We start from the raw sequence: 14,960 nt of genomic DNA on the forward strand, positions 1-14,960 counted from the left end.
GGAGTAAGCCTCATGGAGCCTTTTAGAAAAGACCGACTTTCTCTTAGTCATGAGCGTAATGACAGGTCCTGTCAGAAAGAGTCACAGGCATGATAATAACAGCCTTGACAACAGCACATTGACACATATACAGACAAATCAGTGCTGAATTCTGACGCGTGGTGCATTGTTTACATTTTTTTTAGCGGGAAAGGCCTAGGCTGGGTTTTTATCTGTGTCATTGTGTGGTTGTTTCCATGTGTTCTACATTTGTGTTCTACATATATTTGTTGTCAATGTGTGTTTTTATTTTGTGCTTGGTAAACCATGTGACAGATGATTGACAGGTGTATTAAGGCTTGTGGTTTTCTGAAGTAGCTCTTGGGGAACTGGTTGGATAGGTCAGGCTTGTCTGTCATCCAACCAAGGACATACTGTGCCGACAATAGGAGATGATTCACCTATTGGGTTGGGTTTGACCCTTTCATGTCTAAACATCACAGAGGTTGATGATGGATGCTTCTGACTAAGCTTTTCCTGTCCTCCTTTTGTCAGAAGAACACTATTTATATAGTGTCGGAAATGAATAAACTAATCGTACTCAATATCTCAGCCTCACACCACATATTTTAACTTGTGCTTTAAAGGAATACTTCACCCACAAAATGACCATTTGTGTATCAATTTGTGTATTATTATTATCCGAAAAGGTAGTAAATCCTTGATGAATTAATATAGATTTGCTGTTGTTAAACCTGGACCCCCATTTACTTAATTTCATCAAGGATTTACTCCGTTTTTCGACCTTTTCGTTCACCGTGGAGGCGTGCGAGAAAAACTATGTTTTCTTCAAGAATTCAAGGTAACATATGGTGGGTAATATATGTACAAATGGTTATTTTGTGGATGAAGTAGTCCTTTAAAGTAAAGCATAGTGTTAGCTAGATGCACCTATTCAACAGTTGTGATGGTACTGTGCTTTATTTATAGCTGTTTGTCACATACAGTTTTCACATGCACTGTTTTTTCCTGCTGAAGCTTCTCTAATCTCACAATTATCACAACAATTTTGCCTTGTTGTCTATATGCATGGCAATTAAAATGTGCTTTTCTGTATCATGGTATCATGGTGATTGGCTTATGGACACTATTCACATGTGCTATAAAGACAATGTGTTTTAATAGTATATAATTAAGGCTTATTTTTTTCTACTTTTTACTGACGAACCTGAACTGAAAATTACCTTTCACTGAAGAATGTCCAGAGTGTCATAAAGAGTAGATTGATGGAAAGTGATTTTCACCCAGAATTTATGTTCCCACACGTCAAAAATGTGTTCCAGCTGCGGTAGGACACTGTTCACCACAGTTGATAGTAAACAAGGTCCTCTGGTGACAAGGACAGCTCAGAGTATGTGTTTGCTAAATGAAAATGGGAGGAAACTGCTGTAGATTATGATGCAGAGTAGCCAGACTCCCTCCAAGCCATTTTAGCTGTTTTTGTATTATTCCACATATATTGAAATAGTGTTTTGAATAATAAAAATATAAAGTGTAATGAATCCTCCCATCTCACCAGCGTTTTTAATCCATAACATCACTTTTTATCCTCACAGTTATACATTATATATGTTGAATCTTCTTTTACATTCTCACATCCAACGGTCCAACCCTCATTCTCCCTGAGTCTCTGACTGTAATTCTCACACAATACAGTATCAGACAGGTAACAGCAAGAAAAACACAGTTCTATCAGCATTTCAGCAGATCGTGTAAACGTTTTTGCTCTATTTCCGAGCAAAGCTGATAACGCAGCTTTAACAGAAGGAATGATAGTTGGCCAGCTGGTGTCTTGTTTGGGTGTGAGTTATCCTTACTGCATGTTATGCATAACGGGTATATTGCAGCAGTGTGTGTTATCAGAGAAGTGCTTTCCCTGCTTGGATTGGACGCTATCAGCGTGTTTGTGATGGAAGTCAGTGATTAACTCCTACAGATTGGAAGATAAGGTTAGGAGAGAGAGTTTCTCCCAAAATACCATCATACTTTATGTTTGTGTGTGCTCTATTTGTTTTCCCACTGGAAATATGCTGTGTATGATGAATATGTGCTCGCGGTAGTATGTGGAGATGTGTGCATGTGTGTTGTGTCTGCTCCTGCACTTTTGCTGTCTGTCCTCAAGGCTCAGATGTGTATCAGTATAGGGGTACAAATCCAATGCTGGCTACTGTTTGTCTGCACCATTCCCATCATGCCAAGACAACTGCCTCTGCATTGTAAACAAAAGGTCCATCATAACAAGTCCTTGCCTCATATTTTGTCTTAAAATCTCATTTTCCTTGACACAAGTAACAGCATTTTTTTTATTTTCCTTAAAGAATTAGCCAACTGGGTGAGATAAGTGCTTCCTTTTCCAATGCCGTTTTACTAGTTGCAGTATATTCTTTTCTAGAATCAAGTGTGAATAAATTGTAAAACAAGACAGATCACTCCACTAATGCCATGAAAAATTCCAGAAAATACATGAAACAAGTTTGACAGGTTGTGCTGTACGTGAAAAATGATGCTGCAGAAACTTCAAGATATTTTTTTCTCCTCTCGTTGTCAGGTCCAGAGGGAAGAAGCACAGTGTTATTCTACGGACCCAGCTGACCGTCCGTGTACACGCCTGCATCGGTGAGTGCTGTGTGACATGTTTATATATGTGTTTAACATGAGTTTCTCCCTGGATGCACACACATGCCCCGTCAAACACATCAGCAAGCCTAAGAACACACTGTACTACACGCTTAGATGGCTGTCCAGGGGTTTACACGTGGTACATGCTGGGGTCAGACAGACCTGAGACCTCCCACTCAGAGGCAGGTTGGACTGGTATGTGAAATTACTCCAAATTCAACGTGGTATTGTGATCATGTCAGTAATTATTATGATCTATGATGCAAGCTTTTACACGGTTTAGATAGAGAAAAGCGAATGGAAGATTTTTATGTGGCTTTAAGTGTAAGCTCCTTTTTTTCCCCCTTCTGGGGCTGGTGAAGTCTTCACAGTGTGATGCCCTTAACTCTTCCCAGTTTGTAATGGTGAAGAGGAGGAGGGAGGAAGAGACAGAGGGAGGGAGGTGTGAGTGTCATTGAAAGTAAGAGGGTGCTTAAAGAAAAAGATGGCAGCACGATAAGTGATGATAAGAGTATAGGAAGAAAGAACTGAATGAGAGCTTTTCAAGGGAGGATGGGAATGATAGGAGATGGAGTTGAGAGGATAACACACTGTGAAGCAACACAGAGCCAACAAATCCTCTTTTTTTTATTTTGGTACTACAGATACTTGAATTAAGGCTGCACAGTTAATCGAATATCAATCGCGATAATGGCTTCCTGCAATTAAATGAACATGATCAACTGCGATATTGACGTTTAAAATGCGTGCTCCACTGATAGAAAACGTCCTAAACTAACAGCCAGCCACCAGGGGGTGATCGAGATGTTTTGGCTTCACTTTTAGGCAGCTGTCGTGCCGCTGCACGAGCACCTTTCAGCGGCAGTCTGTGAAAAACTCCATAGTAGAAGAGTAATAATAGAGAGCAGACGAGCAAAACGAAAATGCACTGAATTCAGGTGAAGAATAACCTTATTTTAAGTCTTATTTTGATGCAAAGATTTGTACATTATCAGGATTGTAGCACAACATGAGAGTGAAAGCAGTGCTGTTTATTTAAATGCGAAAGTGCAATTAAAACATATTGTCCCTAAAAGCAGTAAATAATTGTGATCTCAATATTTAGTAAAATAATCGTGTTTATCATTTTGGCCGTAATCGTGCAGCCCTAACTTGAACTTTTCATTTCACACCACCATCATGTAAAAATTTCCGTTTGTCCAATACTTTGGTTTTTGACCAAATACCTGCAAAATTGATGACATTACCATCAGTATTTGTGTATTTTGTGTTTAGTGCTTATTAACAAATGTTAGTATGTAGCATAGCATGAAATGCGAAACTAAGATGGTGAACATCATTAGCTATGTAGGGGAGACTGGGGTAAGATGAGCCAATTTTTACTTATGCTGTCCTCGAGGTTAGGAAAAATTAGACAGAAGTAGAATGAAAACATGAACCTTAATTTCAGGATCTCTCCTATCAGTGAAATTATCAGCATGCATCTATAACAAAGCTGTCTGAAAAAAATGACCTTCCAAAAAAAAGTGCTCCGGTGGCTCAACTTGCCCCATAGCCTTTGGTTCAGTTTGCCCCATAGCTACCAATCTGGAAAAAATGGCCTAGTTTAGCAATTCAGGCTAATCTTTAGCAAAGTGATCAACATGGTTTTATACCTTAGTAAATCACCAACATGTATAATACATTTTTTTAGACGTGGATAAATTTGCTTTGACGTAACAGTCATTATTCCTGACAAGCAGAAAATTTACTTTGACAAGGAAAAAACTGTTTTTGGTGTAAAAAAGTACTTACTACTTCTCCCATGTGCTTCTCTCCATCACGGCAAGATAGAAATGATGGGTACTTCCTGAATTTATGGTCACATGACAAAACATAATCACAGTTGCCTAGATACAGGGGGTGGGTCAACTTACCCACTGGCTCATCTTACCCCACTCTCCCCTACAGCCTAACATAGCTGCTAGCATAGCTGTGGACTCTTAGTATTGTACTGTAATGTACAGTAAAGTGTAGATTTTACCAATATCTAACACAGTTGCCAGAACAGGCCACTCACAATTTAGCCTTACAGCTGCTACAAGACTTAATTTCCTCACTCTGGGATTGTATTTCTTGCCTACTGGCTTATCATGTAATGTATATGATCTAGAAAAAATAATATACTGAGAACACATGGATGTTTTTTGTTGTCTGTTTTCTTATTATTTTAATGCAAGTCATACAACAAGCAATGCATTCCTTTTTTTCTGTCTGCAACTCTCTCTCTTTATATCACCCTCACTTTGTCTGTGCTCGTTGCTTTCCTCCATGACTTGTCTGCATGGTCAACATTCTCCATGCCAGTGATAGCAGTGCTAAATCTGGATCCTAGAATGAGTGTTGCGGATTGGTTGGGAACGTGATGAGGTGAAAGGTCACGAGGAGTGGGACTAATGGTGTCATGGAGAGAAAACGTACACATACAGAAAAATAACCATCAGTTTCTCAATTTAGTATGTGATATAACTTATATTTTTACAGTGCAGTTATAAAAAATAAATAAAAATAACAGTTGGCTCCTGTCCTCTCTAGAATGAGAGATCTCTTCAGCCTCACAGACGAGCTTTGCTGTTACCGGGATGAGAAAACGATGAGTTTCCCCTAAATTGACGGCTTAGGTGTCATGGATGGGCGGCCCCAAAAGCAGTCTATACCCAAAACTCGTTCTACATCAAATTGAACACACTTCTTTAGAGTTTCTTTAAATATTTATCAGTTACTTTTCTAAATGCACATGAACCGCTCTTCACAACGGCATAAATTAAATCCACCAGCACTTATTTTAAAACAAAATACGTCACTTTTAAAGCTGGTTTGCCTGTTACTGCCGTTATTTCCTTCTTCCAAAAAACAGTGGTGAAGAACACCAGGAGCAAATGCCAGGCAGGAGTTGAGTTTTCATTAATACAAAATTATGACTGGTGTGTTAACTGCTCTGCTCCGTGTGTGTGTGTGTGGAGAGGCTATAAGCTCCGCACTCGGTGAAACATGAGACCAGACAATATTAATGAATGTGTAAAATTTTAGCAGCGGCGCATGAGATATATACTGTATATACATGTGTGTGTAGGTAGGTAGGTAGGCAGACTTTATTGATCCCAAATTGGGAAATTCTCATGTTACAGCAGCAGGTTATCCAGGCAATGCACAGGAACAGTAAATACATATATTAACACTAGAGGTAATACAGTATCTATAGTATACACAATATAAAGAATATATTAGAATATACTATAAATATGCCAGACTACTACAACTATCTTAGAAAATATAAAATATGAGCATAGAATAACAATAACATACTATATACATTAGTGTGCAAGTTACAATTTTTGTTTAGAAATAAAATTAAATGAGGTAGTAAACAAATGTGCAAATTTGACATGTGCAAGGTTATTACAGGTGTGGTTGTGACAGAAACTATAAAGCTGAGAGTTCTCTGATATGTCATATATATGCACATGCATCCTACACAAACGACCGAGTGTATGAAGTGTGAAGTGGTGTAAGCTAAATTTTTCTCTCACCCTCGTGCACATGTAATATACACACCCACCCACACACACAAGCTCTTATGAGGGATCTTCCCATGGCTCATCGTGGTTAAAAAAAAAAGAAAAAAAAAAAGCAGAGCCAGGCTATATTTGCTTGTCTCTGCATGATTTGAAAAAAAAACAACTTACAAAAACAGAACTTTTTATTGGAGAATTGGCTGCATCATCACCATATGAGATGCATTTCCTTTTGAAGGGCATGAGTGGAACTTGAACGTTGCTTGGTGCCAAGGCTTGATGATAGAGTCTGCTCACTATATCGCCCACAATCCAGATTTCATTCAGCATGGCACAGATGCTGAGCAGCAAACCAGATCCTGACTGACTGAGTTGATACTCTGGAGTGGGCACTTTGTAATTCTGCTGCATTAGACAGACATACAGTATAATCAGATAGCGTGAGCCAGAGTCAGAGCTATCCATTCACTTTAGAGATCTACTGACCATTTTCCACCCCCTCTCAGTGTTGCTTCAATGAATCAGTTCAGCTATCCACTCATCTGCCAGTATAACGCTCTCTAATCCTTCGGGGGCCTTGACCTTCAAATCGCCTGGGCAGTGGTCAGCATACTCTCCCTAAATGAAAAGTCTGTCACAATCAAGGATGCAAATCGCTTGTGGAATCAAGTATCTGTGATTCACAATTAGTTGGTCAGTATAGTATAGGATTGCGTGTCATGGCTTTGAATTGATGGATTGCTGGCTGTGCCACATGCATGATAGTTATATGTGATTGAAAATGCAGGAAAGGATCAATTCCTTACAGATTTTCCTAATCTTGCTGTCTTCATCTGCTTTCAGGTTTGATTGACAAGGATCAGGATTTGATTGAGGTCAAATGTTAGGGAGATCTTAGGGTTTGCGTCTTCCTTCAGTCGCTCATTGATCTTCTTTCAAGGGCACAAGGTTTGAAAAAATGAGTACAACTATGAGAGAGACAGCCCTCCTTGGCATTTCTTGGCATCACTGTTGATGGAAAGATCAAATTTCATTCAGACTTGCCAGTTTGGGATTAAGGATGCTCTGTGATGTGTGTATGTGTGAGCGAGGGTGTGATAATGTGTGTGAGATAATGAGTTTTTCTGTTGTTTATGAGATGGAGAACACATTGGCATGGTCAGCAAAGCAGTGACTTTGTCTGCCTGCAGAGTAGTGCTTACACCAGCAGTGTGTCTGCACTGGAGAGGCCTTCGTGGCACTTTAATGATCCAGGTCTTCCCAGTACTTGTTGTATTTGAACCACCAGGACATTGGGGTCAATTTAACAGGAATTTATCAGGTGTCCTGGGTGTCCTCAGCTTTAGGTTGAAGTTGAACAAGATTTGGCCTAAGCCTCATCAGTTTGCCTATCTCTCTTTCATGCGTTCTTTTGTCTCTCAAACTCTATCCGTGTGCCCTATATGTTTCTTATATTTCCGAATGTGGTCTGAGCAATCAGATCTCAATGATGCGTCTTGGGTGCATTCACATAATGCCAGGTCTGAACAGGGCCTCAGTTGATCCTCGTGGTCTGCACTCCCGTTAGAGTGCCAATCAGAAGCCCTTGTTTAAGGGTTGATTTTAGCGTCCCAGCAGAGTTGTTGAAGACCGTATAGCTGACGGGTGGAGAGAGGTGGTTCAGGGGGTGGAGGTGAATGGAGGTGTTATCTTTAGAATGTGTTGACAGCACAGAAACATGCGAGGAAGGCAGCACAGTGCTGAACTTCTACTCGTTAAATGTGTTACAGGAAGCGAGAGGGGCGAAAACGTGTTGATTGAGGAAGATGATTGGAAGGAATAATGTTGATAGGTAGTATGAGAAATGAACTCTATCTTTTGTTGTACAACTAATCGATTTCTTCTTCTGAAAGATTTTTAAACAGTTTTTTTACGTGAGCAGTGCACAGCGCGTGATGCGCATGTACGTAGCAGCGGAAAATGTTACTAAACGGTCCATTTAGCTGTTACAATGTTCCATTAATGAAGCGAAAAGCAGAGAGACTGGGAGGCTGGTGGGGATCTTTTACTTCAGTAAAAATACTGGGGCTGACAACGAATATTCTAAATTAGTATATATATATTTGAATAGTAAAAAAAGCAGATATTTGAATATGAAAATTAATATTCAATTGTGGGGGTTGGCAGCACTACTGCGGCTGTCTGCCTCACGCGCACTGACTACACTACATGATGGGAGTCACACATCACTTTCATTAATTGAAAATGAAATGTAACGTTAGGTCAAGCTGAACGAGGAATAATTCAACCCCAACCATAATGATGGAGAGAACTCAGCCACAGAGAGAGTGACACCGTGTCCTAACAGCAGGCGGTACTTTACGTCATGCAAACAAACTACGTACCTATCAGCTGTGTACTCGAGATCAGACTGGAGACGTAATCTATAATAATTATAATAATCGTAATTATAGCTAACTCCTCATTTCAACTTCAACAATCAGCCGTTCCACGTCCATTGAATCTCTTTCAATGTGAGCGACAGGAATAAATAGAAACAGGGCGACCGATCAGCTCACTCCCGGCCAGTTAGGACAGTGTCATAGAAATAATGAATAAAAATAGATATTCGTATAGAACAAACCTATGTGTTTTTTAGAACGGATATCCGAACGTTAGTTTTGGCCAATTTTGACAGCTCTAAAAAGTACCAATACCACAATTAAAAAACACTTTGAATTGCTAGTAAAAGTCCTGCATTCAGAATCTTACATAAGTAAAAGTATGTAAGTATATAATCAAGGAAATGTACTTAAAATAGGCCTATAAAAGCAAACGTACTCACTGTGCAGCCAAATGGGCTCTTTAGTTGTTATATTATTATATATTATAATATTAGATTATTATTATTATTGATGCGGTAACATGTAGGATGCATTTTAATGTTGTAGCTGGCTGCAAAAAAGAAAAAAACATTAAAGATTAATGATGAAACCACATACAAAGCTGCACTGGCAAACTGTAATTTTCTCATTTGTACACTGTTAAACTGTACATTCCCACAGCTTTTGTTTCCCATTGTGGCCTCATTTCCCAGCCTCTCCTGTAGAGAAAGGATATGCAGTAATTAAATACAGTTTAAATGATCAAATACAGAGAGGGTATGCTATCTGACAGGTAAAGCTCCCTGTAATGAGTTGTACAGCAGGTGAAACAAAAGAGCCGTAGTGCAGAACAAAAGACCTCGCATGTGTTTTGGAGCCTGTTCAAATCCCTTGGCACTTACCTCTGGAATTTAGCCCTTTTTCAAAAAAAAAAATGTGGCTCCTATGCTGCTGGATTTCTGTGCCCCAATTATCCGTCTCCAATCACCCCCCGCAGTACTGTAAAAGAGAGGCGGGGGCCGGTGGTTGAAGTGGAGTGAAGGTTGATTTTGTCGGGTTGGGCTGTTAGATGACAAATTGGCAGCTTGTCGAAAACGGAGTTGAAGATTGTGTTGTCTGTCTTTTCCTGCCTAAAATCAAAAAATAATGATAGGCCACTACACAAAAACAAAGGTTTATAGTAACTGTATTTATTTACTGTAGAGAGATTTGGAGGATTTGATGGAATCAGTCAAAATCTCTGTAAATATGAGCTTACTGACATGGTGGTCTCTCGTGAAAAAGCAGTACAGTGTTGCTTTACCGACGGGGGTGCAGTGGTAGTGACAGCAGTCTGGCCTTGAGATGCTGCAGGGAGAGATGACTACAGCTGGTTCCAACAGTGATTTACTGTGCTGGCGTCCCCCCCGCTGTGGGAGATAAGGCCTGGTAATGGCATGGTGTGACAGGGAGATAATGCTTGGTAATGGGTAAACTGGGAGGGGGCAGTGGTATAGGACATCTGTGGCTGTGCAGTTGTAAAACACCAGACACATTATATGGTTTTGCTGACACGCTGCACTCTAATATCTGTGCTAACCTTAACCAACATTAGCCTTAGCCATACTCTGACTACTTTTCAACCTGGCATAATTTCTCTATTAATCTATTTTGTCCATTTGTCTCTGTTTCTCCTCCACATCTCCTAACTGGTTTCATTCAAACACCGTCCGCTTCTGTCGTTTAACCCCTGCAACTTATTTCTTTTCCTGGCCTGCCCGCTCTGATCTCTAAATCTATATTTACTCTGATGTTCGTGACTCTTTGTTCACATAGACACCTGTTGCTTTGGCTCAAGAAATTGTGCCTTATGATCTCTCTATGTGCACGTGTGTGGATGTGTCAACAAGGATGTTTTGCTATGCTTATGACTTGTTTGCAATGCTCTTTGACAAGTTTAGACCTGTCACTCAATCTGTTTTTATCTGTGCGTAGCCATGATATCTTTCGTGCAAATGTGTGTTTATGTGTCCGTATTGTATTTTGTTTTCACTATCACATCATTACCGGAAATCAGCAGTTATTTGTTCAGAAAACAGGACGCCCTGTTCTTTTTTTTTTAATCTGTGTTTCACAGAGTGAAAGAAGGAATGAGAAAATCACTCACATAGTTTCCCCTCTACCCCTACCAGCAGCTGAGACCCTGAGGAGCGACTGAGAGCATTGCGCCCACATGAGTCATGCCTTAGTTGCTGCTGTGGGAGATGGAGAGATGGGCTGATGGGGCATTAGGGATGGAGGTGTAGAGCAGTGGATGTGGTGGAATAACTTTACAGCAGTAGCTGCTGTCGAAAAACTCGTAACACGCATCTATCCTGCAGCTGTTCTCAATTCTGCAGTAGCACTCTTCAGTTTGTCTCGAACTGTAAATAACTTGCCGTCTTCCAGTTTAGTAGTAGATCAGGTCTGGGAAGTGGTCTAAACAAAGTTAAATGTTCTCTGTTGCTGTAAGCCATGAGCAGATAGAAATAATTGTGCATATTGCAATGCTGCTTAGACTCAGCTATGCACATTTGAAGTATTGCATGAGGAAAGCTGTAGGGAAACGGCAAAATTTGATCAAACTTCCTCAATTGCGGAAAAAAGGTTTTATGCTTGCTTGAGTTGACACGCTAAATGGATTATGGAAACAATAAATTCTGACTTAGCAAACATTTAACTCCCATGACTGAGTTGCCGTCTTCCTGGATATTCCCATCCGGACGGCATGAAAAATGGCCAATACTAGCTTACATGAAAGAATAAATAAAAGTTGCCCAACTGAGACAAATTCCTGAAGACCTCACTCCATTTTTCTCTCGTAGATGGGTTAAGGACACACCAAGCCGACAGTCAGCAGTCCGCCAGTTTGGGGCTGTCAGTGTGCATCTGTCGGCCTAGTTTCTGCGGTGTGTCCCGCACCGTTGGCTTTAGTCAGCCAGTTTCTGTGTTTTTTCAGCCGATTCAGCACGTTGAATCAGCAGTGGAGAGTTATTTCTTCTCACGCAGGCGCAGAACGTACCTCGTAACTGACCATCGGCTTTTGTCTTTGCGGTGTGTTCAAGTGCAACTTTTCGGCCAAGATAAAGGCGACGTGACGCGACGCAACAGGTGGCCTTCATTGCCACTAGTTCTCTGGTGTTGGTTTGGTGTGTCTGGGCCTAGATGGTCAAGGGGACTTGTTTCCAGTTCGCAAACTCTACCTCTGTTTTTCTGTTTACTGGCTGATTAAAGCCATGCATAGCCTATAGCGCCAACTTCTAACCAAACTACGCTGTGGGAAATTTTTGTTGCACCAAACCAGTTGATAGAAACTTGCCTAATATGCATTTCTTTTCTACAACATTTCAAAATGTCGCTTAAAATTCACTTGACAATTGAATGGAAACATGTCTACTGTGATTATTTATGGCTTTTATGGTTCTTGCTGTGTAATCCAGTTGTATGTTGCAACTCTGTGTCTGGCTATTGTCACCGTGATCAGATGCTGTGGTGGATCCTGTCTGTATGTCACAGTGCTGTGCTTTCTGTGGATGTGGCAGGGTTTTTTCCCTGGGCTTTAGTTATGCTGACAAACATGAGCAGCCCAACTGCTGTGTGGTGGCACAATACGCTGCTGTCTGGGGTTTGCTCTCCCAACCCCTCAGTGCTCTTACTGGAATAAAGTAAGAAATATATCACTACATATGTGCGTGTGTGTTTGGCCGTGTGTGCATCAGAGTGGTATGTCTGGGCTTGTTCATATATATGCAGCTGAGTGTGCCTGCACAAACCTCTGGCCGGTCTGTTTTAATCATTTTGAAACTATTACATAATGCAATAAAACATTACAATTACCACAAGCTAAACATCCAGAACACACACTGGAGAATCTGCGGGCTTGGCATCTTATCCTGGCCGTGGGGTTTCAGAGATGATGGGTTTAGGGGATGTGTGGAGGGAGACGGGGAGAAGGATGGTTTCCAGGGAAATGGTAAATCACTTAGGGAAGGAAACACGAGGGAAAAACAAAGCAAGGAGGAAATGCACCTGCCAGACAGAGCAGCAGCTCCACAAGTTATGTCATATAGCTCTGTGGTCTGCCGAACTTACAGGTGAGGAGAGTGAAGAAAGAGAGAACACTTTGCCAAGGTGATATGAATCTGCTACTAAGTTAAAGACACACTGTGGTTCTGCTATACTTTAATGAGCTCCTAACTTTACTCCTAACCCCAGTACCTTTTTATACTTTTACAAGCCTTAAGCAGTGAAAATCATGCTCTTGTCTCCAACGTAGTCCAACAAGTCCAACATAAACAAATGCTTTCTGCAGTTTTGTTACATAGACTGTATAAGGAGTGGACGTAGTCACCGTGACGTCACCCATTGGTTTGTGGACTGCCCTTTTGAAGCCTGGAGATCTGCATTTATGCCATCGCCATCTTGGTTATTTGCAACCAGAAGTGACACGAGAAGGTGAAGCTAAGTACGATTGAATGCTGAATAAGACAATATCAAGCGACCAAAAAGTTACAATTAACTTTCATGAGCTGAAAACACACTGTGAAAGTTGTAAGACGAAAACGCGAACAACACCCAGACCGGACAACGCCGCGGTAGCGACCTGTCAATCACAATGTAACGACGCCCTAAAGCATACCCTGCTTTATTGTCTATTTGGCTCTAAATGGGACTGTTTACTGAGGTAATAAATCAAGTGAGAAATAGGGTTATTTTCTCATAAACATATATACTGTATAATCAGATTTATCTTTGCAACCAGAGGATTCGCCACCTGCTGGCTAGCAGAAAGAATGCTTGTTTTATACAGTGCATCTTATCTTGTCTCCATTTAGTTTATCTGCAGGTTAATTGATCCAGAGGTTGCTTAGGAATGAATTTTGCACCCCACGCTGTAGTTATACTCTTTTATCTCTGTCTATCTACTGTAAGCCAAGACCAACATACAGAATATAGTCTCCAAAAAGTGTAACTGATATGGTCTCATCCCTCTGTAAATATACTTAACTAGGCCAGAACTCCCTTGTACAGTAGCTTTTGTCATATGTCATCATGCATGTTGTATTAGGGTCACACACAAGGAAATAAACGCACACACACAAGCAAGGGAGGAGTATAATAACAGGCAAGTGTGGTATGAGTCAGAGCAAGATTTCACTGAGCTAATCCACTCAGCAAGCAGCACATATCCTCCAATATCCTCTTTGTTTACCCGCTCTGGCTGCTGCTACACTGGTTTCTCCATATGTTTGCCTTTCTCACTCTCTCTGTGTCTTTACTTTCTTTTATGTCTGTCTTCCGCTCTCTTCTTTGTCAGTCATTTATTTGGATGACTTGCCATCAAAGACACTTGCAAAAGTACATTTTCAAAGCCAATAAAAGAGTTGTTACTTAAAGAACACCTTTAAATGCTCATTTGGCTTAACATTATTACATAGTATTACATAACAATCAGTGCTCATTATACATTACTTATACTAAAATTGAGAACATACAGTATACCTATACAAAGCTCTGGTTTCATTCAATCTCTCTGCTTGTCATTTTTTCAGTCTTATTTCTGTCTATGCACATGACAGTTAAAATGCAGTTACAGAGCAACTCTGTAACATAATGCCGGTTGCATGCAACAGTTGAGCAAAAGTTGAATTCATGCTAAGCCAAGCTAACCGGCTGCTGACTGTAGCTTCACTTTTACCGTACATACATGACAGTGCAGTAGTATCAATCTTCTCATGTAACATCTCATTGCACATGTCCAGTGAGTCCAGTCAATTGACAATTACATCAGCAGCAAGCGTGAGAGAGAGAGAGAGAGAGAGAGAGAGAGAGAGAGAGAGAGAGAGAGACAGAATGATAAAGGGGGAGGGGAGAGCGAGGGAAAACACTGGACGCTTGTTTCACACGTGCACACTTGTATGTGGGTTTGAACGTCACAATATTTCCCACAATCAGCTTTTGTGTCTGGCTGCATGCTGCAAAAAATCAGGTCACACTTTAAAACAATGCATTATCACAGATAAAATGCAAATACAGAGAAACTCCTTCACATAATGTCAGTTGCATGAAACAGTTTGGTAAAAATGTGAATGAAAGGGATTTAAAAGTGTTAAACCAATACCATTGGGAGAGTTCAAAGCTCTGATAAAAAAACTGTGTAACTGAAGAGTGCAATTGCTATTCCTAAACTGGATTTTGTATTATGTATCTGTTGTCTTTTGTCTATTTTAACATGCTCCACTGTATAATTGTTGTAACTTTGTAATGGTGTGCCATCTTGGCCAGGTCTCCCTTGAAAAAGAGATTTTAATCTCAAGGGACCTCCTGGTTAAATAAAGGTTAAATAAATAAAAAATATACAGGCTAA

The 14,960-nt window shown here is 40.4% G+C and overlaps 1 protein-coding gene across 4 annotated transcripts in view; it reads left to right on the forward strand.

The window, feature by feature from the left end:
* Positions 1–14,960, forward strand: part of fhod3a (formin homology 2 domain containing 3a) — a 75,573-nt gene that overhangs the window by 10,763 nt on the left and 49,850 nt on the right. For all 4 annotated transcript variants that reach the window (XM_074613103.1, XM_074613104.1, XM_074613106.1 and 1 more), the window contains exon 3: positions 2,588–2,655. In XM_074613103.1, the coding sequence (XP_074469204.1) occupies positions 2,588–2,655 (68 nt within the window). The remainder of the gene's footprint in view (positions 1–2,587; positions 2,656–14,960) is intronic.

Source organism: Sebastes fasciatus, chromosome 17 (genome assembly GCF_043250625.1).
Source record: "Sebastes fasciatus isolate fSebFas1 chromosome 17, fSebFas1.pri, whole genome shotgun sequence".
Lineage (NCBI taxonomy): Eukaryota > Metazoa > Chordata > Actinopteri > Perciformes > Sebastidae > Sebastes > Sebastes fasciatus.